The sequence below is a fragment of the Asparagus officinalis genome, chromosome 4, assembly GCF_001876935.1.
Source record: "Asparagus officinalis chromosome 4, Aspof.V1, whole genome shotgun sequence".
Classification (NCBI taxonomy): Eukaryota; Viridiplantae; Streptophyta; class Magnoliopsida; order Asparagales; family Asparagaceae; genus Asparagus; species Asparagus officinalis.
The window spans coordinates 11,932,263-11,960,062 of NC_033797.1; the positions used below are offsets into that span (position 1 = coordinate 11,932,263).

At 41.7% G+C, this 27,800-nt stretch overlaps 2 protein-coding genes across 11 annotated transcripts in view; one reads left to right on the plus strand and one right to left on the minus strand.

Moving 5' to 3' along the window:
- The window catches only part of LOC109836625, a 57,293-nt gene that overhangs the window by 8,598 nt on the left and 20,895 nt on the right, over positions 1 to 27,800 (minus strand). For 4 of the 10 annotated variants that reach the window (XM_020404589.1, XM_020404588.1, XM_020404590.1 and 1 more), the window contains exon 6: positions 25,428 to 25,845. The exons of 1 other annotated variant lie outside the window; for it this stretch is intronic. The gene's annotated coding sequence lies outside the window, so the exon portion shown is untranslated. 5 more of the 10 variants (XM_020404584.1, XM_020404583.1, XM_020404582.1 and 2 more) reach the window with 5 other exon arrangements.
- LOC109838188 (putative disease resistance protein RGA1) lies at positions 17,410 to 22,616 on the plus strand. The gene has a single exon (XM_020406650.1). The coding sequence runs from the start codon at positions 17,486 to 17,488 to the stop codon at positions 20,951 to 20,953; it is 3,468 nt and encodes a 1,155-aa protein (XP_020262239.1). The 5' UTR covers positions 17,410 to 17,485; the 3' UTR covers positions 20,954 to 22,616.

Consider the following 27,800-nt stretch of genomic DNA (forward strand, 5'->3'; position numbering starts at 1 on the left):
TTTTGCAAGATTTCCACAAGGGCTAGTCCAAAATCTACTAGAAAAGACCCACACAAACAGGCCCAGCTAAGATTTACTATGCATATCTCACCGCTACAGACCACGTGTCTCCGATCAGTTCAGCCTGCATCGATCTAGCGGCGCGCATCAAATGCGCGTGATTTCAGCTGCAAGCGGACCCCCACCTCACATGGGTGGGCCGTTGAAGGGAGAGAGAAAAACAGGCAGGGGACCGCGGGAGGATATTTCAGCCAATAATTGCGTGCCACGTGGCACATGGAGTGCAGAAAAAGCGGTACAAATACAGAGTCCTATACCTGTATGTGTACAGAGTGTTTTATGAGTGTTTTAACTTTTCTATGGCCCCAGATTGTGCCACATGTCATAACCCTAAGTAGATTAGGGTTAGCAAAGCCTAGTTAAAGGCTGTTAATGATGGCAGTGTGTGTGATTAACGAAAAAAGAGAGCAGAATACAGCATAATTCGCAGATACTCCTCCTTGCGTAGGCTTCATTCAAAAATTCGTAGAAATTCACAGAAATCTCTGTTTTGCAATCCGTCAGAAGCCGTACGAAGTAGACTCAGAGCTGGACACGTCAATACTAGTTTTATAGTGAGTGCTAGTTCAAAAAATTACATATCGAAGTGACAAACACAACAGAATATGCAGATCCTCCTCTTTGCACAAACTTCGCTCAAAAATTCATAGAAATTTATAGAAATCTCCGTTTTGTAATCCGTCAGAAACTGTACGAAGTAGACTCAGAACTGGACGCGTAATACTAGTTTTACAATGAGTACTACTTCAGAAAATTCCAGACCGACGCAACAAAGACAACATTGAGCTTCTCTAAACTTTGTTCGACAAAGACAACATTGAGCTTCTCTAAACTTTGTTCGTTTATTTTTATTCGTTGTCGATCTGTATTGTCTTTTACACTTATTTTGGACTCTAGATTTTTTTAGGTTGGGTTGCGGACTACGGGGTTGTAGTTCGTGGGAATTGTTAGTAGATTTAGTTTACATAGTGGCGGTAACCAACGAATCGTGTTGGGGAGGACGATTGCGGTGGGTAGCCAATCTTACTGGTTGTAAGGAGTTGTCAAACTATTTTGCTAGTGATTTTGGTTGTAGGATGTAGGCGTGGAGGCCAAACCTGGGTACATCTGTGTGTGCTTTACATTCTGCATTACTTTTTACAAATTATAACTACATGCATTTGTGATTTGATATATCTGCATGGTTGTTTGGTTGTTTGGCTAAATTAAAAATTTATAAATTAGTCATAGCCTATTCACCCCCCCCTCTAGGCTATTCCTCGAACCAACAGTTGGAGATAGCGGAATACACTTTGAAAGTATCTTAAATATTTAGGGCTAAAGTAGTCATTTTCTTGGTCAAACTATGTGGCTTATAAGCCACTAAAAAAATAAGCTGGGTTATGGCAGCTTATTTTCAGACTTATAAGCCAGAATAAACTAGTTATCAAACATGTCTCAGCAACTTATAAGCCACTTGACTAGTTCCCAAACATGCTCTACAATTCGCCAATCAGAAGTCACAACTTGCAACTGAGGAGTTTAGTGAGTTGCGATTACAGAAGCAGAGAGCAAAGTAGATTTCAAATTTTATGGGAAATAATTGACGGAAAATTAGAGATTGGGTAATGAGTTCTAGATAAACATGCCGACGTTTGTCCCATTTAGGCGTTTAATAATCAAGGGTCAGCAAGGCCAAATTGGGCCAAATTGGGTGGGGACTGTTTGCGTCGAAAATTGTTGTTTTCATTGCTATCGAATCTATTACAACTTTAGTCATTACAATAAACTCGAATAAAATAAAAAGTTGATCTTTTTATAAGATCTCCTTACACAATGAAAATAAAACAAGTTTACAACTTTATCAAAACAAACGCAGGGAGATCGTTTATCGGTCTTCTGCTTGCATGGGATCTTTGCCTGTGCCGGGGTTTATCCGTGGATCGCCTCAGATCTGGATCCGGTTGATGGAAAATTCGGCAGAGCTTCGCCTTCACCGAGGAAGTATTTGATTTGAAGCGCTGAGATCGACCAAGCGAAATCAGGGCTCTTCTTGAGATCAAGACAAAGCCTGATCTCAAGGAACGGAGGAAACGGGCTTCGGATCTCTCGAACTCTCCTTTATGCTGAAGAACTCGCCAAGATCTGTCAATCCTCGCTGAAATTCGTGCTCCTTTGACTCCTTAATCCGGCAACACTTCGTCCTCTTGATAATAACTCCCCCCAGAAAATAGAGGCCTTTGGCTCATATTTATAGGCCTCGAATGCGGTTATTTGGATGAGAACAAGTGATTTGGCTCTATCTTCAGTCAACAACAGCCTAACCACGTTTAGGGATGATCTCAAGTCAGTTAAGAACCCCTGGAACCAACAAATCTCGAGAAAAACCATCAAAAACCGAACCGGGTCGAAACAGTGCGCGCAGGACAAGTCCGACCCGCGCGGCCGCGGGTCGGACTTTCTCCTTTTACTGTTTTCTTTCTTTCGGGACTTATTCTTGTCGCGTATTCGGTCGATTTGACTTGTATGCTTCGTCGCGAGACCGATCATCGAACGCGCGTTGGTTAATATACGCGTGCTGATCGATGCGCGCGGGCTGATTGACGTGCGCGCGTTGACCGACGCGCACGAGGTGGTTTGACGTGCACGCGTTTGACCGACGCGCACGGGTTGGTTTGACGTACGCGCGTTGACTGACGCGCACGGGCTGATTGACATGCGCGCGTTGACCGGCGCGCATTAGTTGAATTACGTGCGCGTGTTGACCGGCGCGCACGAGTTGGTTTGACGTGCACGCGTTTGACTGACGCGCACAAGATGATTTGACGTACGCGCGCTGACCGACGCGCACAGGCTGATTGATTCGCCGTTTCGCTTCGGGTACTTGTCGGCGTTAGATAACCCTCTTAGACTCGGATAATGATGTTTGTCGTCTTCTCTCAGTCTCGAGCTGTGTGCGGACACCTATAGGCATTTTTAGATGCCTACAGATACCCCCTCCAAAGTATTTCAGACTCATTCTTTTATAAAGTAGTCTGGAATGCTTTGGATATGATTGGTCCCCGCCTTTAGTCGGTGTCAAAGGACCTGTGAACTGTTAGTCTGGAATGCTTTGGATATGATTGGTCCCCGCCTTTAGTCGGTGTCAAAGGACCTGTGAACTGTTTTAATTCTTGACTTCTTCAGCCTTCAGTCTATCCAGTGTTTTGTTGAATAGATGAAGTTCTTCCGGCGCTGCGTTTATCGTCTGACCGTTGTCGAAGTCTCGAATCAGAATTGGTGAGTTACTTTCTGAACTTAGCTCGTGCCATTGAGTCGACTTTGAACTGATCCTCTCCGTCGGGAATTCATATCTGATTATAACTAAAATCTTTGGAGTCACCTTTTGCCTTATTTTGGCGAAATTGCTGATGCGTTGACCGGCATCGATCTTTACTGTAACGCGTTGACCGGCGTTAACACAGTTTATACTCGTACGTTTGCTGGAGTCTACATAGTTTAAGCTCTTAAGGCATTGGAGCATGACGGTCCCGAATGTTGGGCTGTAGGACCACTCAAATTTGTTAGATGTCCAAGTCACGAGACCAACTAATGGGGCTGGTGCATCAGTGACTTTCGCATATATAGGATTTTTGGTAAATCCTCAGCCATCAACGGGTTTGATAAGCCTTTACCGACTACCGTTTGAGTCGGGCTAGCATGCGGATTGTTTAAGTCTGTTCCGCATGTGACGTTGTGCTAAAGGAATAAACTTCCTTAGACTTGATGCTACGATATTGAATACGTAGACTTCGCCATTTTTACGGGAATAGGCTACCCGACAACGTGTGTTAGACGCTGACCTATCCCTACTCAGGCTTCGGGATAAAAGTCCCCAGATTGGAATTCTGGTGTCTTCTTCAATCGGTGAAAGATTAAACCGGCAACGCGAGTTAGGTGTTGACTTATCCCTACTTAGGGTTCGGGATAAAATTCCCCATGCGTGTGAGGCGCGGATTTTGGCGTTATTAATAACGGCCTGCCACAATGTCGAATATGTGGGCTTTTGTCCTTTTCACGGCAAAAGACTAACCGGCAACACGTGTTAGGCGTTGACTTATCCCTACTTAGGGTTCGGGATAAAATTCCCCGCGCGTGTGAAGCACGGATTTTGGCGTTATGAATAACACGAACCACCCAGCAACGCGGGTTAAGCGCTGACTTATCCCTACTTAGGCTTCGGGATAAAATACCCCAGACTGGATTCTGGTGTTTTTTTCAATCGGTGAAAGACTAAACCGGCAACGCGTGTTAGGCGTTGACTTATCCCTGCTCAGGATTCGGGATAAAATTCCCCGTGCCTGTGAGGTACGGATTTTAGGAGTTGAAAAAGTGGTGTCTTTTCTTGGGGCAAAGACGTACTCGAAATGGAAGAGGAAGAATTTTATATTCTATCTCCCAACACCGAAGAGGAAGAATTTTATATTCTATCTCCAGTTGGAAAGGAGACTCAAGGTAGGATCTCCACCCCCAGAATCCGAAAATACGAAACTAGGAGTGTGATCTCCACTCCGAGAATCGAAAAGATTCGAAGAACCCTAACTGTCGGAAGGTTTGATTACCGAACTAAAGATAAATTTCTCGTTTATCGAGAGTGAATTAAGGTTTGATTACCGAACTAAAGATAAATTTCTCGTTTATCGAGAGTGAATTGTGGTTTTGATCCTAACTGTAGGAAGGTTTGACCATGCGGGAGTTTGAGATGACCCTAACTGTAGGAAGGTTTGATCACTCGATTTGAAAGTGGACATCTCGTTCATTGGAGGAATCAAGAGGGGATTTTGGATTTGGCCCTAACTGTAAGAATGTTTGACCAGGTAGACATTGGGAGTGGGAGTACAAATCAAAGTGGGAGTGTTGACTTGTACCGATTACTCAACGGGGATTCTTGGTGTCAAGTGATAAATACTTAACACGGAGGGGTTTGACAATCGTCAATGTTAAGTGCACAAACGCGTCAAAAATTTAAATAGATTCAATCGAAAGGAATTTTGATGGTCCCACCGTCAATTAGTCTGATTGATGGGGGATTTTGTGGTGGAAGACTGTGAGTCGTCAAACACCAATGGAAGTTTTGTGAGGGAAGATTGATCCAACGAAGTGATCGAATCTCATCTCAACAAAAGAGTGTTCGGAAATCACAGTGGGGGTTTAGTGTTTATCACTTCGTTTGTAATGATCGGGTTATCCCTAAGAAAATTACATATAGTATTCTTCCGGGAACTTCCCGTTACATGAATCATCCACCCCCAGCTTCTTCGCGAAACTGGGTTTATCATTGCATTCGGGTTACATGATCAGGTTATCCTTAAGAATATTACATATAACAATTCTCCAGGAACTTCCCGTCCACGGTAGGAAACAGTTTAGACTCATATACCAATTGGAGTATCAGGGAGCAGTTTAACCTCTTATACCGGTCGGAGGATTAAGAAGCAGTTTATACTCTTATACTTGTCGGAGTGTTCATTTGTCTCAATTGAGCGATATAACGCCGGCTTCAACCAAGGTTTGGATGCTATTTTTGAGTGCAAAGCAATCCTTGGTGGGATGAAAGATCCTCCTATGGTACGCACAGTATTTCGGATCCGCAGTGTTGTCAGCTTCCTCCTGATTTACGATAGGTGGCAGCTTGATCTTGTTGTTTTCAAGGAGAGATTCGAAAATGGCTGGAACATCTTCATCCTTGAAGGAGTACTCTTTTTGGGGTCTTAAACCCGAAGTCTTCTGCTGTCTTCGGGGTTGCTGTTGCGACGTCTGATTGGCGTCAACAGCTGCTTTTACCACGGGAGGCGAAGTTTGAGTTCGGAAGATTCGCCGTCGGTTGGCTCCTCTCGGCTTTCTTCCTTCGGAGGAAGCGTTCGGCCCGCTCTCCGCGCGTCTTCAACTCTTTCCAAGTGTTGGACGGTGCGACTCCCATAACTTCTAATATCTCAATAGATAGGTTGTTATGACATGTCTGGAGGATGAAGTCCTCCGTGATCGGATCTCGGCAGTTCATTGCTTTATTCCGAAAGCGCTTGACGAAGTCGTCGACTGTCTCGTCATCTTCTTGTTTCTCATCGAAAAGTGTCCTGATGGATACCTCGTCGTCGTCATCAAAGAAGTTACCAAGGAATGAGTTCTCCATATCGTCCCAGTTGTTAATACTTCCGGGCTTGAGACGGCGGTACCAATCGAAGGCCGGCCCGCGAAGGGTGCCAACGAATGACCGAACCATCAAGGATTCATTGTCGGCGATCATACCTAAGTGGGACTTGAAGTAGATCAGATGTTGAGTGGGTGAACCCTTCCCGTCTAACGGCTTGAAGTTAATCAGGTTGAACTTCGTCGGATACGGGATCGAATCCCATTCTCTTGGATAGGGACATGGAATGCCGGTCCTTTTCACCTCTCGAGCAGACATTAGAGCGTTGATTTTGCTCTCGAGACCTTTCATTTTCTCATCCTCACTCGTGTCGGGCCTCGGACGATTTGAAAGAGGAATAACACGGCCACCCCCGGCATTGTCATCTTCGGTGGAACCACCCCTAGCGTTGTTATCTTTAGTGGAGTCACCCCCAGTGTTTTGGTCAACGTGAGGGTTATCAAGATTGAGACGTTCATCTACATCTGAATCGCTATTTGCTTGGTTAGCAGTGTTGCGACGGCTGGATTCACCAATTTGATTCGACAAAGCTCGGATTTGTTGGTCATGTTCTTCCCTCATCCGCCGCATAGCCGTTTCTATTTCGAACTTGAATGCCTCTTTCTGCTTGGTTAGAGCATCCTCGAGAATTTTGGCGATCTGCTCAGTGTTGATCATGAACACTTCGTGAGATTGTCCCGGACTGGATACCGTATTATCAGAAGCGATTGCCGAGTTAGCATCTGATGCTTCATCATCCGATGATAAACCTCTCTGCATTCTCTGGTAGTCCCTACGTCTAGTGGTCCCTACGCGTAGCCGAGTCAGACGATGCGATACGAGAGGGTCAGAACTAGAAGGTCGAATCGACTTTCCCTTATCAGCCATGTTAATTGTGACTTTTGGAAGTTCGTTATCATGAACAGCCGATCGCTTCTTACGGAGACGCTTTGATTTGGACTTAGCTATTCCGTTGGAGATCCTCCCAAATACCGAGACCCTCTGTGGAGCGGTCTTGGGGCAACTACATGCTGATAATACTGTCCTGATTATCTTAGCGCACGGGCAGTGAGACTCCAATTCCCGGGTACTTCTCTTCCGAGACTTGTTCATACCCTCAGCCCGATAGTACAACTCATCGACGTTGCCATCGGAGTAACCTATCAACTGTTTACATGAATCCTCAGGTATAATGCGTTCGTTTATCTTACGCGTTTTCTTCTGAGTATGCAACTCCTTGTTGGCGTTCTCAAGAGTCACGCGTTTAGAGTCACGCATTTGTAAGCGTGAACTTTTGACGGGCTCTTGGACTTTAATACACACCCCCAGGCGGGTAAAAACTGGAGTTTTCCCTTTATACGAAGGCTTGAAATTGTTGCGAGGGCGTGTGCGACCCCCAGCTCGACGAGTCGCTCGGGGTTCAGTCACCGGACCCAAGCGTTCTTCGATCAGAACTTTGCCTCGATCCTCGTGCAAAGGACCCAGGCGATCAACTATCCTCACCTTGAATCGGGACAAATCCATGTTGTCGTGAGGCTCCACTAGAGGTACGGAACTCAAAGGGATCGACGTAATCGGTGCAGAACGTCTTCTGTCTCGACCCTGACACAGGTCAGATTTAAGTGACCGATGGGTTGGAGGGTCGGATTCAAGTGACCCGCGATTTGGAAGGTCGGATCCAAGTGACAAAGATTTCTATCCGCTAGTTCATGGCAATTTTCAAAGCTTGACGTGTTAAGTCCTGATCACTTAACATCAAAATCCTCCATCGAGTGGCTAGTACAAACCAGTATTTCTACTGCTACTTGTATTCCACTCCCTTTGCTTTCAGGTCAAACCTATAAAAGTTAGGGCCAAAGCCAGATTCCCCTCTTCATTCCTTCTATGAACGAGAGGTCCACTTTTAAATTGAGCAATCAAACTTATAAAAGTTAGGATTGTCTCCAACTTCACTTAGTCAAACCTGCAGATAGTTAGGACTAAGATTGAGTTATCCCTTTCGATAAACGAAAGACTTCCATCTCTTCCTTTTCAGCCAAACCTATAAAAGTTAGGGTCAAAATTGGAATTTCTCCTTAATAAATGAGGAACTCTTTTCTTGGATCAAGCAACCAATCCTATAAAAGTTAGGGTCGTTTGAATCTCTCCGATTCTCGGAGTGGAGATCCCACTCTTAGTTTCATCTTTCCGGATTCTGGGAGTGGAGATCCCACCTCGAGTTTCCTTTCCAACTGAAGATAGAATATAAAATTCTTCTTCTTCAGTGCTGAGAGATAGAATATAAAATTCTTCCTCTCTCATTTCGGGTTCGTCTTTACCCCAAAAGAAGACAACATTTTTTCAACTCCCACTGTGGTCGCCAATTTGTTTGCGTCGAAAATTGTTGTTTTCATTGCTATCGAATCTATTACAACTTTAGTCATTACAATAAACTCGAATAAAATAAAAAGTTGATCTTTTTATAAGATCTCCTTGCACAATGAAAATAAAACAAGTTTACAACTTTATCAAAACAAACGCAGGGAGATCGTTTATCGGTCTTCTGCTTGCGTGGGATCTTTGCCTGTGCCAGGGTTTATCCGTGGACCGCCTCAGATCTGGATCCGGTTGATGGAAAATTTGGCAGAGCTTCGCCTTCGCCGAGGAAGTATTTGATTTGAAGCGCTGAGATCGACCAAGCGAAATCAGGGCTCTTCTCGAGATCAAGACAAAGCCTGATCTCAAGGAACGGAGGAAACAGGCTTCGGATCTCTCGAACTCTCCTTTATGCTGAAGAACTCGCCAAGATCTGTCAATCCTCGCTGAAATTCGTGCTCCTTTGACTCCTCAATCCGGCAGCACTTCGTCCTCTTGATAATAACTCCCCCCAGAAAATAGAGGCCTTTGGCTCATATTTATAGGCCTCGAATGCGGTTATTTGGATGAGAACAAGTGATTTGGCTCTATCTTCAGTCAACAACAGCCTAACCACGTTTAGGGATGATCTCAAGTCAGTTAAGAACCCCTGGAACCGATAAACCCTGCGAAAAACCACTTTAAAACCGTCAAAACGCGTTTCGAGTGTAAAACTGCGCGGCAGATTGGTCTGACCCGCGCTTGCGCGGGTCGGATGGTCGGAATCATCCGACCCACGTTTGCGCGGGTCGGAATCATCCGACCCGCGCTTGCGCGGGTCGGATCGTACCGTCCTGCGCTCGCGCGGGTTCGCCGACTTTTCTCCTTTTACTGTTTTCTTTTTTCCGGGACTTATTCTTGTCGCGTATTCAGTCGATTTGACTTGTATGCTTCGTCACGAGACCGATCATCGAACGCGCGTTGGTTAATATACGCGTGCTGATCGATGCGTGTGGGCTGATTGACGTGCGCGCGTTGACCGGCGCGCACGAGGTGGTTTGACGTGCACGCGTTTGACCGACGGGGCTGATTGACGTGCGCGCGTTGACCGGCGCGCACGAGGTGGTTTGACGTGCACGCGTTTGACCGACGCGCACGGGTTGGTTTGACGTACGCGCGTTGACTGACGCGCACGGGCTGATTGACATGCGCGTGTTGACCGGCGCGCACGAGTTGATTGATGTGCGCGTGTTGACCGGCACGCACGAGTTGGTTTGACGTGCACGCGTTTGACTGACGCGCACGAGATGATTTGACGTACGCGCGCTGACCGACGCGCACAGGATGATTGATTCGCCGTTTCGCTTTGGGTACTTTTCGGCGTTAGATAACCCTCTTAGACTCGGATAATGATGTTCGTCGTCTTCTCTCAGTCTCGAGCTGTGTACGGACACCTATAGGCATTTTTAGACGCCTACAGGGACAAGTGAATATATTGAACCTAATACTAATATATTTCTTCAGGGTCAGTGGGTGCAATTGACCCCATTACCCACATTTTAGATCCCCACTGTTTATAAGATCCATAAAGGATGGAGTTAATTACATAATTCATGTAATATATGAAAGTTATGGATGCAACCTGGTCTGGCTGAATCTAGCCGTACCCGAGCTAGCCAACCTTAAGGTAGGTTCAGACCTGATCTTTGCTCAGCGTGGGTGGTTACGTGGTTGCAACTATGGTTTAACCCACATGCAAATAAAATACATAGTGCATCTATATAATATTATTTGATTGGTTGCCTACAAAAGAGACCTTCCAAATTTAAATTGGTTGTCTACAAAGGAGACCATCCAAATTTACATGACCATTTTCTAGTACCACCTCTTAAACATATCATTTTGATATTTAATATATATATATATATATATATATATATATATATATATATATATATTATTATATATATTCTATTATATATATATATATATATATATATATATATATATATATATATAGGAATATGGGTATATATATATAGGTAATATGGGTATAGCTTGGGCCAAGGATCTTAGTAGTGATGTGGACAAGCATCTTGTCCATGAATCACATCATTAAAAGTTGGTGAGGTCCATCTTCAAGTGTGATGTATGAACAAGATGTGTCCACATCACTAACCAGGATCTTGGTACCAAGTATAACACACCCCCATTTTTCCTCATATATATATATATATATATATATATATATATATTATGATATTTATATATATATATATATATAAATATTTAGCACATGTGGCTTTAAAATATTACAAGTTGCATTCTTAGCTAAACTTGTAATTAATTATGTAATAAACAAATGCCAGTGATATAATATGATATATGAATATCCATCATAATGGGCAATAAAAGAGATAATCTTTCCATTTGAAGATTTAAAATTAATGCCTGCCATATTAAAACTAATATTTAAATGTATGGCATTTTTATCAGACATGTACTAACATGATGTAGCGCTGACTTTAGCAATCTGAAGCTTGAAATTTATCTCAGAATGTAAGATAATCCCTCTATAGGTCCACAAAGAAAAAACCATAATAGGTATACTACTGTAGACAACTGCCACATAAGTTACTGAACAAATTTGCGATTGCATTTTTGGCCCACCTTCTGTCTAAGCTTGTTAGATGCATAAACAATCCAATGTATGAAATTATCGCATAATAAAGGGCTATGCTGATAGATTAAAGAAATGAAAAGTTATTAAACATGATAGATAGTATTTCAAGCATACTATTTTGTTCTGCTATTAGATGATGGCAGGAAGCAATAAAAAAGAATTTGAAAACTAAACATCCATATGAATGTGACATCAAAATCGTAAAATTACTTTGTTGTTATAGTTAATAGTCTTACATAAGACGGCTTTCTGATTGTTTTCACTAATTAACTATTTAAGATACAACTGTTGATTATTTTATATTATTTATTTATTTGAAAGCTATGAGATGGCATTTAGATTTTGTTTTGTATAGCTTTTTGTTTTGAGCAAGATGAACTTTGACTCTCTACTTTGGACAACGGATTTTTGAAGAGCGTACTCATCGTACATTACTGTGCTCAGATTATGCTTTAAATCTTTACTATTTATTTGGTTAAGCAACATATATATATATATTATATCATATATATATATATATATATTATATATATATATATATATAATATAATATATATAGTATATATATATATATATATATATATATATATGCTTCATTTACCAAAAACAACCTATACATTCCAGAGAGAACTTACTATCTCATATTATAAAAGCTGTACTTAACGTGTATAAAAGCATGAGGCAACGAAACAAATCTTTTCATGCAAAATTATCATCCATAGCATGTACAATAAAATCACAGCGTGTCAAAGATACTCAGACTAAGAGACAGAGAATTAGGATGCAAAATTCTAAAGTCCATGAATAATTTATAGCAATTAATCAATTACAAGTTACAATTAATTGTAATTAACTCTTAAAATTAATTAGCAGTAATAGATTACAAATAAACATCAATTAAATAAATGTAATAATTAACAGTAATTAAAGCAATTAATTACAACAATTAATTAAATTAACAGAAATACTTAATTACAAATTTTGGATGAACAGTAACCGAATTTTTTTTCAATTTTTTTTATAAAAATAAAAATTTTCGGATTTAATACTAAATATATTATCAATCTTCTAGATTGTTGGAAATTTATCAAAACAAATGTTATAACATGCGAATTAAATAAGAAATTAAATCTAAAGATAAATTTTGAGTTTTATTCTTAAACAATGTTTAAGAAATATTACACATGTGATGATGACAAGCGGGCAACAAGCTGCGCCACTAATCCTTTCTGAATTGCAAAACCCAACCTACAAAGCAAGTACTCAGCGGACCCTGCTGTCGCTACATTCTTATTCATGAATTTCTGTACCCTCCTGAGAAACTCCACCGCATCAGTTACAAGGAAACCAAACGTATCGAAAGCGAACGGGATGAAGTTGTGGTGGTTGTCCTTGCAAGCTTGATCATGTTTGCCCACCTTTGCCTCTGCTTCTCTATCCGCTACATGTCCAACCTTGAACTCTCCATTACCAAACCCCACCAACGGAGATACCCCTGTGAGATCAACACAAGCGTGCTCCCCCCCACTCCAATTGTAGATAAGAACGTCTGTCGGCCTTATAGTAGATCTAGCCTCTCCAGGAGGAGTGAGGAAGTTGACCGGCGCTTCCTTCTTTGATGGGATCCCTGCTCTTTGAAGGATGTTATACAAGACATCTCTGACTAAGTCGTGCCTGTACTTGAACCCCGGCTGCTTCTGACAGTGGATGGCATGCTCTCCAAAAACATTGTCCCCTCCACGAACAAAGGAACCAACAACCTGTACCTGAGGATGGCCTGGTACTCCCCCGGAGTCATACGCTATCCCAATCCCTCAATAGGCGTGGCCAACAAGAAATCCTAGGGGTGCTTTGCCCGCAGGCACTCAACAATCGCAACCTGCCTCTCTGACAGGTCAAACTCCGTCGATAGATCTCTACAAACGCCACCATAAAAGATGTCTGCCAAGTAATGCATTGGTTTTTGGGGGACAGACGCTTTAGTGGTGATTTGAAGAAGGTCAACCTCAGGTAGCTTGGCTTGAAGAAAGGCCCGGGCGGAAGTAAAATGCCCACCTAAAGAAACCTCACCACAACCGAGCTCGATGTGGTGAATCCGAGAGGCCACAAAGGAAAACTGTATAGCATCTGCCGCTGCATAGACCCCCAACCCGCCCGCCTTGATAGGTAAAGAGGTCCAACGCTTTCATTAACTGAGTCGCCTTTGCCACCCTCTTCGCTGCTAACCCACCAACAAACCCCTCGTCCATGCTAACTGCTCCACCTAAAAGCCTTACTCCATCACGAGGACGACTGATATCCAAGGGAAAAAGCCCCTCCAGCAAACTCCTAGGATCCGGTGAGGGCCAGAATAATTCAGTTTTGGTGACATTGAGGTCCAACCCGAGCCTTGGGCCTTCGGTCTCGATCACCTTATATGCCTTAGTAATCTCCAAAGTATCCTCGACCAAGGACCCATCGTCCAAGTACCAAGCATGAAGAGCCAACTTGCACTCTTCCTGCACTCGAAGAATCAACGGGTGAAGCGTGAGCGCGAACAACAGAGGCCCTAGCGGATCCCCCTGCTGGATCCCCCGAGCTGACCAAATGAAATCCACCCCCAAATACAGTCTAGCAGGCTGCACATATAGAAATTCCACCCAAGGAGAGATCGCCGAACACTTAAGGCGCACTTCCCGCAACATACTACTCCTGTCGACCAAGTTAAATGCATTCCGGAAGTCGACCAAAAGCATGGAGAGCGAGTCCTCCGCATGGTGGACATCAACGAACCTATTAACCACATGCAAAATTGCTTCTGCCCCTCCTGAGACTCCCACCCCAAACTGAAAATCTCCCAAATAACTCGCCATGTCCTTCCCCACCTTCTTCATGGCCACTTTAGAGACGAGACGCCTCCAAATGGTACCTACCGCAATCGGCCTAATGCCTCCATCACTCTTCAACAACGGAGTGAGGGGAGCACTAGCAATAAACTCCGTCAAGGAGGCCGGACAACGCCCTTGCAACCACAAATTAACCACTAGGGTGAGAGCCGCTAGGAGGTCGTTAGCAATAGTGGACTCCGAACCACAAAGTGCATCTAACAAGTGCTGGGCTCGAAGGCCATCACAGCCACAAGAGGTCCCCTTAGGGATGGACCACATGCAATAGAGAACCTCCGTATAGTCCACTAAGAGCGGCTCTTGGCCATACCCAAAAGCTAGCAACACCGGAGGAGGCGCCGAAGGGTGTTTGTCCTCAAGGGACTGACGCGTCTGCGGAGTGTCCGGAGCAACCCCCGAGGACGTGAGTACCTTCACAACCGCTAAATAGTGCCCATCCGATATCTTCCTCAAATACTGTTTAACATTGTTAGTAGTTGGGCGAGCACCGGGGTCGTCAATTCGGGCAGAGGGGGGGGAGAAGGGAGCTCTCTAAACATAGTGTCAAGGAGTTTTTGGGGGCCTCCAACCTCACCCCAGGTGGACAATGCCTCTAAGATATGTCGTTGTTGAAGAGCCTTTCTGTTGTCTGACCTTGAACTCTTGTGATCATGGGTTTTAATAACCCTTAAAGTGCAACACGGCAAGATCAAAAGCCGTACACATGCGTCACAAGATCGTGGGTTAGAGGATACCCCAAAGAGCGAGGCTTTAAGGGCAGCCGAGAACGCCAACCTACAAGATGGGGGAACACTTTTAACCATTCAAAAACCCCAATTAAACACCCTTTCGACTGTACTACTGTCGAGTTTACAATGCTATGGACCTAAGGAGGGGATAGGTGACACAGACTCGAGGGTAGGAGAGGCACAAGGCCGAGTGATACCCACAATGGCACACCTCGCATTGCCCCCATTGTCCTCTGAAGTTGATGGAATAGACAGTCCCCTGTCATGCTAAATTAAATCAGTCGTGTAATCACTGCCCTAGAAGATTGCCCTAGAAGATTAAGAACCCGCCTATCGCCTGGCGCAAATGGTTCCCTCCCCCCTAACGGTAAAAGCCCGCAGAAACGGCCGGCCTCCGTACTTGGGCGAGAGTACAGAGCTTCAGCTCAGATGAAAAAGATTGCCCATAAAATTAATAACAAATTATAGAGGGAAAAACAATTTCTTTAAAAACCAAAGGGGAGGAGAAAACTTTAATTTTTTCTTTATTCTTGTATTCTGGAATGTGAATAAGGGGTGTGCATTTATAGGGTTGAGGGAGAGAGAATTCTTTTCTAATTTCCGATGTGGGACTAAAACACAAAGGCAAAATTACCTTTTCTTAATAAATATCGAACAGATTGTTGGGTTGAAACTAATCGCATCTTTGAGTCTAGCTCTCACCTCGTCTTAGTACAAAATCTTTCATTTCAATAATCATTTCATTGTAGTAAGGCGTCTATATTTATCAATTTAGAGTAGAGAATGTCAAAAATAATTTTTCCCCCTTTGAGCCAAGAATAGTTACTGATCTACACTGTAAAACCCCTTGATTATCAGAAGAGGCTGTCAATGGACATGCACGATTTCATTTTTAGAATGCTCCCATGTTGTTTGCTTAATTTATTGGTAAGTGTCTATCCTTGATCCTGGTCTTGCAGAATTCTCTCACTAGTTGTAATAGTATCAAATACTCCTACTCTCAACTAATTTTGTGCCTGGTCTTGCAGAATTCTCTCACTAGTTGTAATAGTATCAAATACTCCTACTCTCAACTAATTTTGTGCTGGTCACATGTTGTTAGGAGTTTTTGTTTTTGTTTTTTCCCCCCTCTGGTGACTGAATTTATTGCTAGAGAACAATATGCTAGTTTCTTGTTTAACAAAGTAAAGAGGCCCCTAATGTAGATAAATTGAGAGAAGTCATTCAAGTCCAAGTTCCAAGCAGATTGTGACGAAAGCTTCATTATTGTTGTAAACCTGAAGTTGATAATCTTCTTACAGAGTATCATTTACAGGACTTATCAAAACTTTGGAAGGCAAAACAAAAAGATACTAAAGCTGTTGGGGAAATCAATCGAGTTCTGTTTTTAATGTCTATACATTTTTTCTTTCTTGCAACCATGAACCTGACTTAAACTGCAAATAGTGCCGAAGGTAGAATTAATCCAGCAACCAATGTTTACCTTTCTGGATATTTACATTCAATTTTTTTGGCAACGTCCTGATACCCATCATACTCTAGAAAATGTTGGTCTTGATGTCTACATCTGACTACATATCATGCTTGGTTGCTCTTAATCAGTTAATCTTTTAAATTATTTCACCTAATTAATTTATGGGAAGGTTCACCTCAAGAACTGTAAACTGCTAAACTTGTACGAGTCTTTGGTTATGTGTCAAAACTTTGTATGACTATTTTTGCGACTAAGTTTTGAGCTTTTGCCTGGCTTGCTTGGTTTATTTTCGTTTCAAAATTACGTGATTCCCTATTAATTCCAGATTTGTCTTGATGCTGACATGTTTAAGTTGATTCAAATGGCAACAAAAGAATATGATTGTGATCAACCTGATGCTTCTACGATATTATACTTGAAGGATATCAGTTGAAGTAGCTGTTCATCCAAGTTAGTCTACAGATGTATAGTTCCATGGATAATTACCTTCCATTGAGGCTGCAGCTATCCATTGATCAAGACTAAAAGTTAGGTAGCGCGTTAAGAAAATTGGGGATTATGCCATTGCCATTAGCTACGTTTGTTGAAGAAATTTGGGCTATCTTTTGACACGGCCAAAAGTTAGAGGGGTTATGGGTGATATTATTAAACTTTAGGGCTCATCTCTAAAGGGGCCAAAGATGGGGGGTTATGTGAAATTTAACCATCTTTTGAGCGAAAATAATTGGAGACTTGGTGTCCAAGTTTGATGAATGAATGGCCGACTAATTTTTTCTATGACTTGTCCACATTCACGATGGGGATTTATTGCGGGGGCTAGTTTCTTATGGTATACAGAATTTCATGTGGTAGCATTTCAACCACAGGACGGTACCAAGAACGCGTCAAGAAGGTTATCAGCACTTTCCATTGACTTCACTTGCAGAATTTAAACAATTGTTCGGATCACTTTTTGCTTTATTCCGCCATTGTGGTCCCGTAGACTTATACCTTAATGTTCCTCCCACTTGTACCTCAATAATTGAGAGAGGGAGAATAGAAAAGTAGAAAAACCTACATAATGGAGTGCATTCATTTCTAAGTACCCAATCCTCATTAAACAAAGCAAACTAGAATTTTGGTTGTGAACTCTCTGAAATCTCCAATACTTGCACTACTCGCTTCTTTCTTGAGGAGATGGCCATGGTGCTGGATGCTTTAGCTGGAGCCACGGTCGGTAAGCTGGCTGAGGTTGTTGAGGAGAAGGTGGTAACTGTCCTGGGCGTGAAAGACGAGCTCAAGAGGCTGCAGCGGAGGATGGAGAGGATCAAGCATGTGCTTCATGATGCTGAGAGAAAGCGCATTCAATCAGAATCAGTTGCAGGGTGGGTGAGGGAGCTCAAAGATGTTATGTACGATGCCGATGACATAATCGACCGATGCAGGCACGAGGGTGGAAAATTGCTTGATGGCCAACCATCTACATCATCTGATCCATCAACGGTATGTTGTAGCCGTCCTCGCTTATTCTCTTGCTTTACTAGCATCCGTTTCCGGCATGAGATTGGTGATACGATTAAGAAATTAAATGAGAGATTGGAGGAGATATCTAGAGATATGCCACGCCTTAACCTAATGATAAGTGGGCTAGATACTCGAGTCACAACAGTGGACACTCGGCAGACCTCACCTATCATAGATAGGTCTGATATCGTGGGGAGGGGCATTGAACGTGCTACAGACGAACTGGTAGAGAGTATAGTTAAGGAAGATGAAAGAAAACTCCAAGTCTTTGCTATTGCCGGAATGGGCGGAATAGGAAAGACTACCCTGGCTAAAAATATCTTCAATCACCCAAGAGTAAAGTCTGAGTTCTCAACAAAGATATGGGTCTGCATACGAGTCACAACGGTGGACACTCGGCAGACCTCACCTATCATAGATAGGTCTGATATCGTGGGGAGGGGCATTGAACGTGCTACAGACGAACTGGTAGAGAGTATAGTTAAGGAAGATGAAAGAAAACTCCAAGTCTTTGCTATTGCCGGAATGGGCGGAATAGGAAAGACTACCCTGGCTAAAAATATCTTCAATCACCCAAGAGTAAAGTCTGAGTTCTCAACAAAGATATGGGTCTGCATATCACAAAATTTCTCAGAGACCTCTTTGCTCAAGGAGATAATAAAAGAAGCAGGAGGAGATCCCTGTAATTTGCAAACTAAAGCAGGACTCGAACCTCTACTGAAGGACGCAGTTTCAGGAAAGACTTTCATTTTGGTGTTAGATGATGTGTGGCGAGCAGATGTATGGACGCATTTACTACGCAATCCACTACAGAGCGCTGCTGTTGGCAGCCGAGTCCTAGTCACAACTAGACATGCGAATGTTGCTAGGCAGATGGGGGCGATGGATGCGCACATCCATCCCGTGGAAAAATTGCCGCCAGAATCTGGGTGGGAACTGCTCTGCAAGAGTTTATATGTCACCGGAGAGGAGGAGGAAATGAAGCGTCTGAGAGGTGTAGGGGCTCAAATTGTTGGAAAATGCGACGGTCTCCCTCTGGCAATTAAGAGCATTGCCGGTGTTTTAACAACAAAGGGGAGAAATCCGAGGGAGTGGGAAAAGGTTCTGAGAAAGGCTGCATGGTCTATGGGCAATCTACCTGAAGATTTGAGGGGGGCCTTGTACTTGAGTTATGAAGATCTACCCTCTAACCTGAAGCAATGTTTTCTTTATTGCTCTTTATTACCTGAGGATTATGTATTTAATCGTGCTGAGCTCGTGAGGCACTGGGCAGCTGAAGGATTTGCAGAAACGCAAGAGGATTCTTTCTCAGAACCAGCGGACGAGTGTTTTGAGGAGCTACTTAGAAGGCATCTTATCTATAAAGAAGAACGGCCTTATCAACGTTATAAGATGCACGATCTCTTGCGATCACTTGCTCAGTTTCTGTCGCGGGATGAAAGTTTTTGTGGAGAAGCACAGGAATTGACTACAGTGCCCGCCACGACGAAACTTCGACGTCTGTCACTTACCGGCGAAGGAGGAGTGTCAGACGAAGAAGGAGGACCAGCACTCACCCCTCAACCTTTACTTTCGCAGAGGAGCTTGAGAACCTTGTTGTTTCTAAGCAGCTCTTACAGTCTTGGGAGCGACGTGTTTTCTGGATTTCCACTTCTTCGGGTCCTGTCACTGAGTCAATCACGGATTGAGGATATTCCAGATGCTGTGGGAAATCTAATACACCTGAGGCTGTTGGATCTTAGCTTGACAAATATATCCAGCTTGCCGGAGTCAATCAGGAACCTTACAAATCTCCAGGTTCTAAATCTCGCTCACTGTAGGTCACTCCGCAGTCTCCCAGATTCTGTGGGAAATCTAATACACCTGAGGCTATTGATTCTTAGCCACACAGGAATATCCAGCTTGCCGGAGTCAATCAGGAACCTTACAGATCTCCAGGTTCTGGATCTCGCTTGCTGTTCTTCACTCCGCAGTCTCCCCAAAGGCATTACTCAACTGTGCAATTTAAGAGTTATTGAAGCATTGAGGGCTTCTAACCTGTCCTTTGTTCCATCTGGGATGGGAAGATTAGAGCGGTTAAATCACTTCAACGGCTTTGTTGTGGGAGGGGAGCAAGGCTGCAGCTTGGAAGATTTGAACCCTTTAGAGCAGCTGAGGGTGCTGGCCATGAGTAACCTAAAGGAGGCGGTGGTAGCGCAGGAGGGACGACGTGTGCTTCGGAATAAATGTCACCTCAAGAAATTAAGATTGGCATGCACTTATAAACTGTGGGCTGGTCCACCAGCTGCTGAGTACAGCGAAGGAGAGATCCGCAGAATTCAGGATGTGTTTGAGGAGCTGGCCCCACCGCCATGCCTGGAAGAATTAGACATCAACGATTACTTTGGTCTTCAGTTTCCAAGTTGGATGATGTCACCATCGCTGGGATCTCTTCTTCCCTGTCTCACAAGTTTGACCCTTTTTAGTTGCAGAAACGTCGTGCAGCTTCCTCCTCTCGGTCTATTGCCCGAATTGAGACGTCTTTCTATTGGGTATGCCGAAGCGGTTGTATCCTTTGGCTCGGAGGCTTATGGGAGCGGCTCTACACAGGCGCTCTTTCCAAAGCTTGAGTCTTTCTGCCTCCACGGAATGCCAAATTTGCAAGAGTGGTCATTTTGTAGAGAAGAGGAGATTACTGTGTTCCCAAATCTGGTGGAGCTGAATGTTTACTACTGCCCGGGATTGAAATCACTCCCTGGGGGCCTGAAGGGATCTCCCTTGAAGAAGTTGGACATCTACCACTGTCAAGGTCTGGAAAGGATCTCTCATCTTCCTGCACTAAGAGAGTTGAGCATCATCGGGGAATGCCCTCTATTGAAAAATGTGGAGAAACTGGATTCATTGGAGACGCTAGTTCTATATGAATGGGGGATGGATTTTCTCCCGGAGGGACTGCTGAGGCTGCTGCAAGACCGACAGCTACACCAGGATGATGATTTCACACTTGCATTGCATTCTCTAAGCGATGTTCTTTTCAGTAAGTGCGTTATGGGAGGCGAATACTGGCCGGTCATCCAAAACTTACCCAGAGTCGAAGCCGGTTGTGGAAATCTAAGATATCTAAGATACACCAAGGAACCCTATCACTACGAGACCAGTTAAAAGCGCTCTCTTTCTTGGTGTTTATTTCTTAGTAAACTCTTTTACCAGTGTTATTTGGATCATCCAAAGGATGTTGTATGTTCCTAGAATAAGTTGGGTAATACAAATGTCTGGGTTAGCCTTTTCCTTTGAGATTATGTCTTGACTAGGCATTTGCGAAGAGGAGGATTTTCTGTAGCTACTTTTATTCTCTTGATGATTTATAGAAAAGGTGATGTCTTGACTAATACTGTATAGCTATGTTTTATCAATTCTTATAGTGAATGTGATGCACGACTATTTACATTAAGTATTTTCTAATTTAGTATATTATATATCAGGAAATGACTTTTAGCTTTGACATCGTAGACAATTGTTTCTTTTGACAAAATGTAAATAAACTTGATGCATATAGAAGAGCTGCGTAGTTGGTATGAATCAACTACAAGTTCCCAGGATTTAATCGTGTAAGGGCCAGTATGAGGCGCACCATTTCCTGAAAGTCTCAAAGCCTGACCTCTGATTTTATGGCCATTAAACTCTAGAAAAATCAATTCACTAATTACTTTATTTACGTCACTTGTTATTTCTTTTCATATAAGCCTGCGTAGATGATTGGAACTTTGAGAAACTAGTTGAAGGTTTAAAATGAAAGTTTTAGATCAAAGAAGAATTGGAATAAATTTCATGTAGCACTGGTGGAGTCATCTTATTGGGTCTGTGTATTCAATCTTTTTGCTTGCATTTTTTTCCTGGCATGTGACAGTTTAGCTTTAACATGTTTAGTTTCAGACTATCTACCTGTCTATCCAAAAAAATTCATACAAACCCTTTGGTGAAAGCAACTGATTCTTGAGACATTGCACTTTGATTACTCATGCTCGTATTTCTTAAAGAAACAAGAGATCATGCATGACAATTTGTTCACACCACTATCTTGGAGAACTCTTCCATAAACCTAGTTTGAAAATGCTTCCATACATTACCCAAGGCATCAACTCAAAGATAGTTTAAATGTCGGTATATAGCATTTTAAGTGTATGATATTTCTAATTTGTTGTATCCTGCATATCGATCTAAAGCACTGTTAGTATGCAGAGATTGAGTTTATTGCACGTGTCTATACTTTTTACTTGCGGTTGAACTAATTCGCTTGTTCAGCATTCCGAGAGTTTCTTGCAGGTTGTGGAAACACCTTGACTAATTACCTGCTGCTCTTCGATCTTTTCCTCGTATCCAAAAGTTATTTAAACTAACTCTCTTACTACCTTAACGCTTATAGATCACTTAAATACACTTGTCTTTTGTGGACGATGGGATGATGACAATGGAGGGTTCAACATGCAGCGATCAAAACTGCAACACCGATTGCCTGAGCAAGGGGTTGGAAGGCGGAGCTTGCCATATCAACTTTGCTGATAAAAAATGCCCCTGCATAACATCAAAACCTGTTGAAGATCGAAGCACTGGTTCAGCATTCTTCTAGTGCTACTGTTTCGTTGGATTGTGCACTTTTTCAGCTTCGTTTCTCATCAATCAGAAAGAGGCATCTGGTACTATTTATCCGTTCAATTTATGTGTAAGTGAAGAGGAAATAGATGTAGGAAGTCATCTGTTAACGCATCTATAAGTTTTTTGTACTAGAATCTTACTGTCAGTATGACTGCCAAAGTATGCTTTTTGATTCGCGATCCATCCTCTCCATGAATGGGTACTTCAGTCTTCTTGTTTGAACTGAAATTTGGAAGGTGGCAGCTCTCTCATCCCTATATAACATCAGTTAGTTGATAAGGCATAAATCCCGGGTTGAACCCACAAGGGATTGATGAATTCTTTGGGGTTCTAGGCGATGAATTTGATGCCGTACTCTTGCCTTTGACCTTATCAAGTTCCTCACAATTGAAGTTGTCGGCCATACCTAGAAAATAGTTATAGAGAAATGCAAAAAATACACGTAAGTTGAGTAAAGAAAGTGTGTCCTAAGAGAAAATTTCGTACAGCACATAATAGTAGCATACAAATGTTTCTAAATTAACATTACATAGTTTTACACACGCCATCATAAAATGAAGCACATGAAAATAGAATAATTCATAACATAAGACAACATCACTATCACATTGCGTCACATGCCTATTTCATTAGTATTCCCTCCCTTACGTTTTTCGTAATAATCAACCCACATTTTCCAAGCTATTTGATCTCTACGATCCTTCCATACGTTTCTTGATTGTGTTTGCTCCCTTTGAGTTTGGGGTTGAGAAAAATCAATAATATTATTATCATCTTCATTAGCAACATCTCTTTCATCATCTTCGATGTCAACGGTCTCATTGAATATATCATCATCCGGGTCAACCATTGCAATATAATTGTGAAGAACTGTGCAAGCTAATACGATATTCACTTGCGCGCGAAAAGGGTAATGAGGCGTTGCGGTGAGAATTTTAAAACGATTCTTCAAACAACCAAATGCAGCTTTAATCTTAAACCTTAAAGAAGAATGTCTAAGATTGAATAATTCTCTTCTATTTTTAGGTGTTCTTCCTATTTGTTCCTTCAAATGGTAACGAACACCACGATACGGGGAGATGAAACCTGGCATGGTCGTGTATCCCGCATCACACAAGTAATACTTCCCTACAATTTGCATGACGTGAAAGTGTTTATTAGAATTTGTTAAAATTTTATTGAATATCATTTATTAATTGAAGTAATTACTTAAAATTGAAGATTTGATGAAACTACCGTCATATACTTTCAAACCATGAGGCTGGGGCTTAGTCAATGCATCTTGAAGGACTCTATAGTCATTTGCAGAACCTTCTCATCCTGCTAATATGTAAGTGAACAACTTGTTTGAAGTACAAGCCGCTACAACATTTTGTGTAACACCTTTTCGACTACCGAATCATGGTTGAAGACTAGCAGGTAGCATAGCTTCAACATGTGTCTCATCTATCATACCAATACAATCCTAGAGAATAAAAAATTACTATTGATTATTTTTTATTAAATTAAATAAACGTGTTTTTAATCACAAATTAAGGAGAGAATACCTTGAAATAAAGATAGTATAGAGGGTTGCTAAGGATCTCCTATGAAACTTCATTCCGTCTTGTCTCAACAAACGTGGCCATATGTGGCAAATTCCTTCTAACACTTTGTTGAAATACTTACTCACAGTCTCGCCAGATCTAATAAAATGTGACCTAATACTTCGATTTTTAGTTTTATGCCCCAATATATTCAAAGTCATAGCAAGTTGCTCCTCCACTGTGACATGTCTTGAGTCTCGCAATAAATCATTCCTCCTCATGATCTCTGCAAGCTTCATAAAAGCACCACTACGCAATATAACATAGTTCACACAACTATCACTAAATCCATTATATATCCGGTCCATGTGTTGTTTTTTATTTTTCTATTGTATTATTTTTTCCTCACTAGGACCTGCACGTATAGACTACGTCTACTTTGCATTCTCCTCATGAATGTCATAACCATAACTAAAACAGATAGTGCAGCACTCGAACATATATTAACTACAGTCTCTTCGTCAAAATCACCATCCATCTAAAATACAAGCGTCATATTAAAGTAGATACTAACATTAAAGGCAAATGATATCAATGAAGAGTTGAACATGTCAGGTTGCAATTAGTGTTGGATATCTTGACCCCAAGATATAATTTTAATGATAACAAATTATTTACTGTGTGTATTATATGAGCACTAATATCTGTAGTCGAATAATTCCTTTAGTAGTCGACTATAAAATCCTCAGTCAAATATCCAAAAACTACATATGTACAGTGTAGTCGACTAATAAGCATAGTAGTCGACTACTGAGCTTGTTTCTTGACTTCACAGAGTCTGAATAGACTCAGTGTAGTCGACTACTAAGCTTTGTAGTCGACTACTAAGACATTTATTTTAACTGCTTTGTAGTTGCACCTTATTTTCAGTTCTATGTTGATACAACAAAAGCTGAATTACTAACAAATTATATACATAACATATACATATATCCTGAGGCAAGTTTAGCTTAGACTTCATAAGCTCTCAAAATGTGAAAATTGAAGAAACCCATAAATAGGAAACGTTAAAATTGACCTTGGATCTCTTTGTGATGCTGAGACTTCAAGCTTAGACTTCAACCCGTAAAATAGGAAACGTTAACAACTAGCTTAGACTTCATAAGCTTAGACTTCAAGCTGAGTTACAGAGAGATCCATCATGCGAAACCCATAAGAAAAGGAAACGTTAAAATTGAACTTGAATCTCTTTGTGATGTTGCTACATGCGAAACCCATAAGAAATTTCCCATAAATTTGAAGAAAAGTCTTAAAATTTCACAAAAATCGCACATATAAATCCATAAAAAAAAACCCATCAATAATTCCCTAGAAAGTAAATTAGGGCATAGAGATCCATGAATCTATGATTATATACGAGAATGGGCCAAAATTGTGAAGAAAATTAGAGCATTTACATGTTCGTCGGCTTCGTCGGCTTTGTTCGTCTATGCGAAGCGGGAGGGGCAAGGGAATGAGGGAGGCGGGAGAGAGAGAGGGAGCGGTGACGGGATTGAGGAGGCAGGAACCCTAAACTTTCCCTCCTCTTCACTTTCCGCGAGTTTTCTGCAAAAACGGGGACTTAAGGGCGGAAAACAGATCGGCCCCAAATTTTCCTTTAAACGCCAGTTTTCTCCCTCTTTCCTTCTTTCGTTTTTGTGAACCAAACGTCAGAAGGTGAAGGAAAATATAAGAAATGGGCTGTCAGTTTTCCAAAACCCATTTTCTCCACTTTTTAGCCCAAACAAACAGCCCGTCGAAGGAAGCCTTGAAGACATTGACGTGACTCAGTCTTCTCTTATCTTGTTTTCTCTTGATTCCATGCCCATCAGTTACCTGGTTTAATAGAGTGATACCGTTAAAAAGGAAATGACAAAGAGTAGATATGTCATGAGGTTTTGAAATAGTACGACAAATGCAGATATTCAACATCATGATTTTAGTCAAGTTTGAAATTATCTTACGAAGAATTTAGAAACTTGAGCTTATATTTTTTTAAAAAAAAGTAGAGTAACTGTAATGACTTCAAATCTAGTAACAGAAACAAACCAAACCATTGTTGTGAAGATATTAGTAACCTTGCCCCTTCATATCATTTGCATAAAAATAGCCTTCCAGCTTGTTTGATTGCTCATCATCAAAGCAACTATGACCAAATAACATCGAACACGATAAGTTCAGGGGAAAAATAATTCTCCGATACTTTAATAGTGCTGGAAATTCTTTGAAGAGGTGCGACGTATTCCTCTTTCAATAAATTGGTTAATAGATTGGTTATAGTGTCTTTTGGCTTGGATCACATCACTAACTCATGGATCAACCACAGAGCAGCTATATTCTCATTATTTGGATTCGCCATCCACTGGATTCACTAGATCCTTGACAGTAAGCACAATTTAGTCCAGAATCTGCCTTTTCTCGTATTTTCCTATTTCCTCTTAAGTTCCTAATCATATTTGGCTTTCAAATTTCTTGTTATTGTAACATGTACTGAGCTGAGAAGATGTTCAGGGTTATTTGATAGGGTTATAAGTCATTCTAAGTTATCAATGATGTTGGATCCTGAATAACCGATATGAACTAGTTCATGAAATCCAAATAAAAGAAATTTCTTTAGCACAGATTACTGATGATCATTGTTTCAAGCTTCTTTTAACATTATTTCATTTAACCCTGGACAATTATTACTCTTTGTGACACTGAAATAAAACAGGTTGTTCTAGTTTCAATCCTCAAAACTCGAGACTTCCCTTTTCCAAACTTTACAAAGCCACCATCCGCCAAGAGTTCAGCCCTTCTTGGTTGAGGAGCTGTTTGGTTCCTTACTAGGGCAAGAAAAATTTGAGGCCTGTTTGTTTCCTTGCAGGAGCAAGAAAAGTCAGAAGAAATTAGGCATCCACAAAGTAAAACCGACTAACTGTCCCAAGATGTTATGTTATTAATGCCGACGAAACTCTAATAGAACTTAAAACTTTTAGCAGAGAGCATGATCTTCTGATGAACGATTATGGCTTTGCGGCAAGTTAAGGCTCACGGCCGTGGATTGCAGAGGGGTGTACAGTGTCAACATACGATTATGGCTTTGCGGCAAGTTAAGGCTCACGGCCGTGGATTGCAGAGGGGTGTACAGTGTCAACATAGCCTTAGTTCCTCAGGAGTCCAACAATTTGGTGAAGGGTTAATGTAATATTATGATTAAAAAACAGCATCTAATTCAGATAGATATATTCGAACAGCGGTTCTTTAGAGCAAAACACTTCCCTAAATTTGCGCAAGAATTTGTCCTAGTGTTGAGAACAAGTAGTACGTCAGTCTCTTTCCCCTTAGTGCATGTCCCTTGGTTGCTCAGAATTTTTTAACAGAAATTTAAGAAAGAACCCAAAAATAACTGAACTGTATCATATCTCTTCCTTTAATGGACAAATAGTTATATGAGAACTAGAGAGTTTCAGAACATCATGAAACACTTAATAAACTAATAATAAACCGCAATGGATCTTTATTAACAGACAACTAACGTTCTTTTTTTCCTTTTGGGTGGATGGGAGGTTAGTTAAACCCTGTCACAATATTCTAGTTAGAGCACAAAAAATGTTGACGGAGAGCGCAAAAAGAATTCAACAAAGGAACAGAGAATGCATTTGGATGGAAAACATGTATAATTCTCTACATCAGGGACCTCAGGTAAAGCATGAACCCGCAGGTAAATAAATGTTATTATTTACACTACTTCCTACACTTGCTATTCTCATAAATGCTATTCTCATAAATAACTGCAGGAAAATTTCTTA

Coding starts and splice junctions, on each gene's coding strand:
- LOC109838188 (XM_020406650.1), top strand. CDS start 17,486: ATGGCCATGGTGCTGGATGCTTTAGCTGGAGCCACGGTCGGTAAGCTG.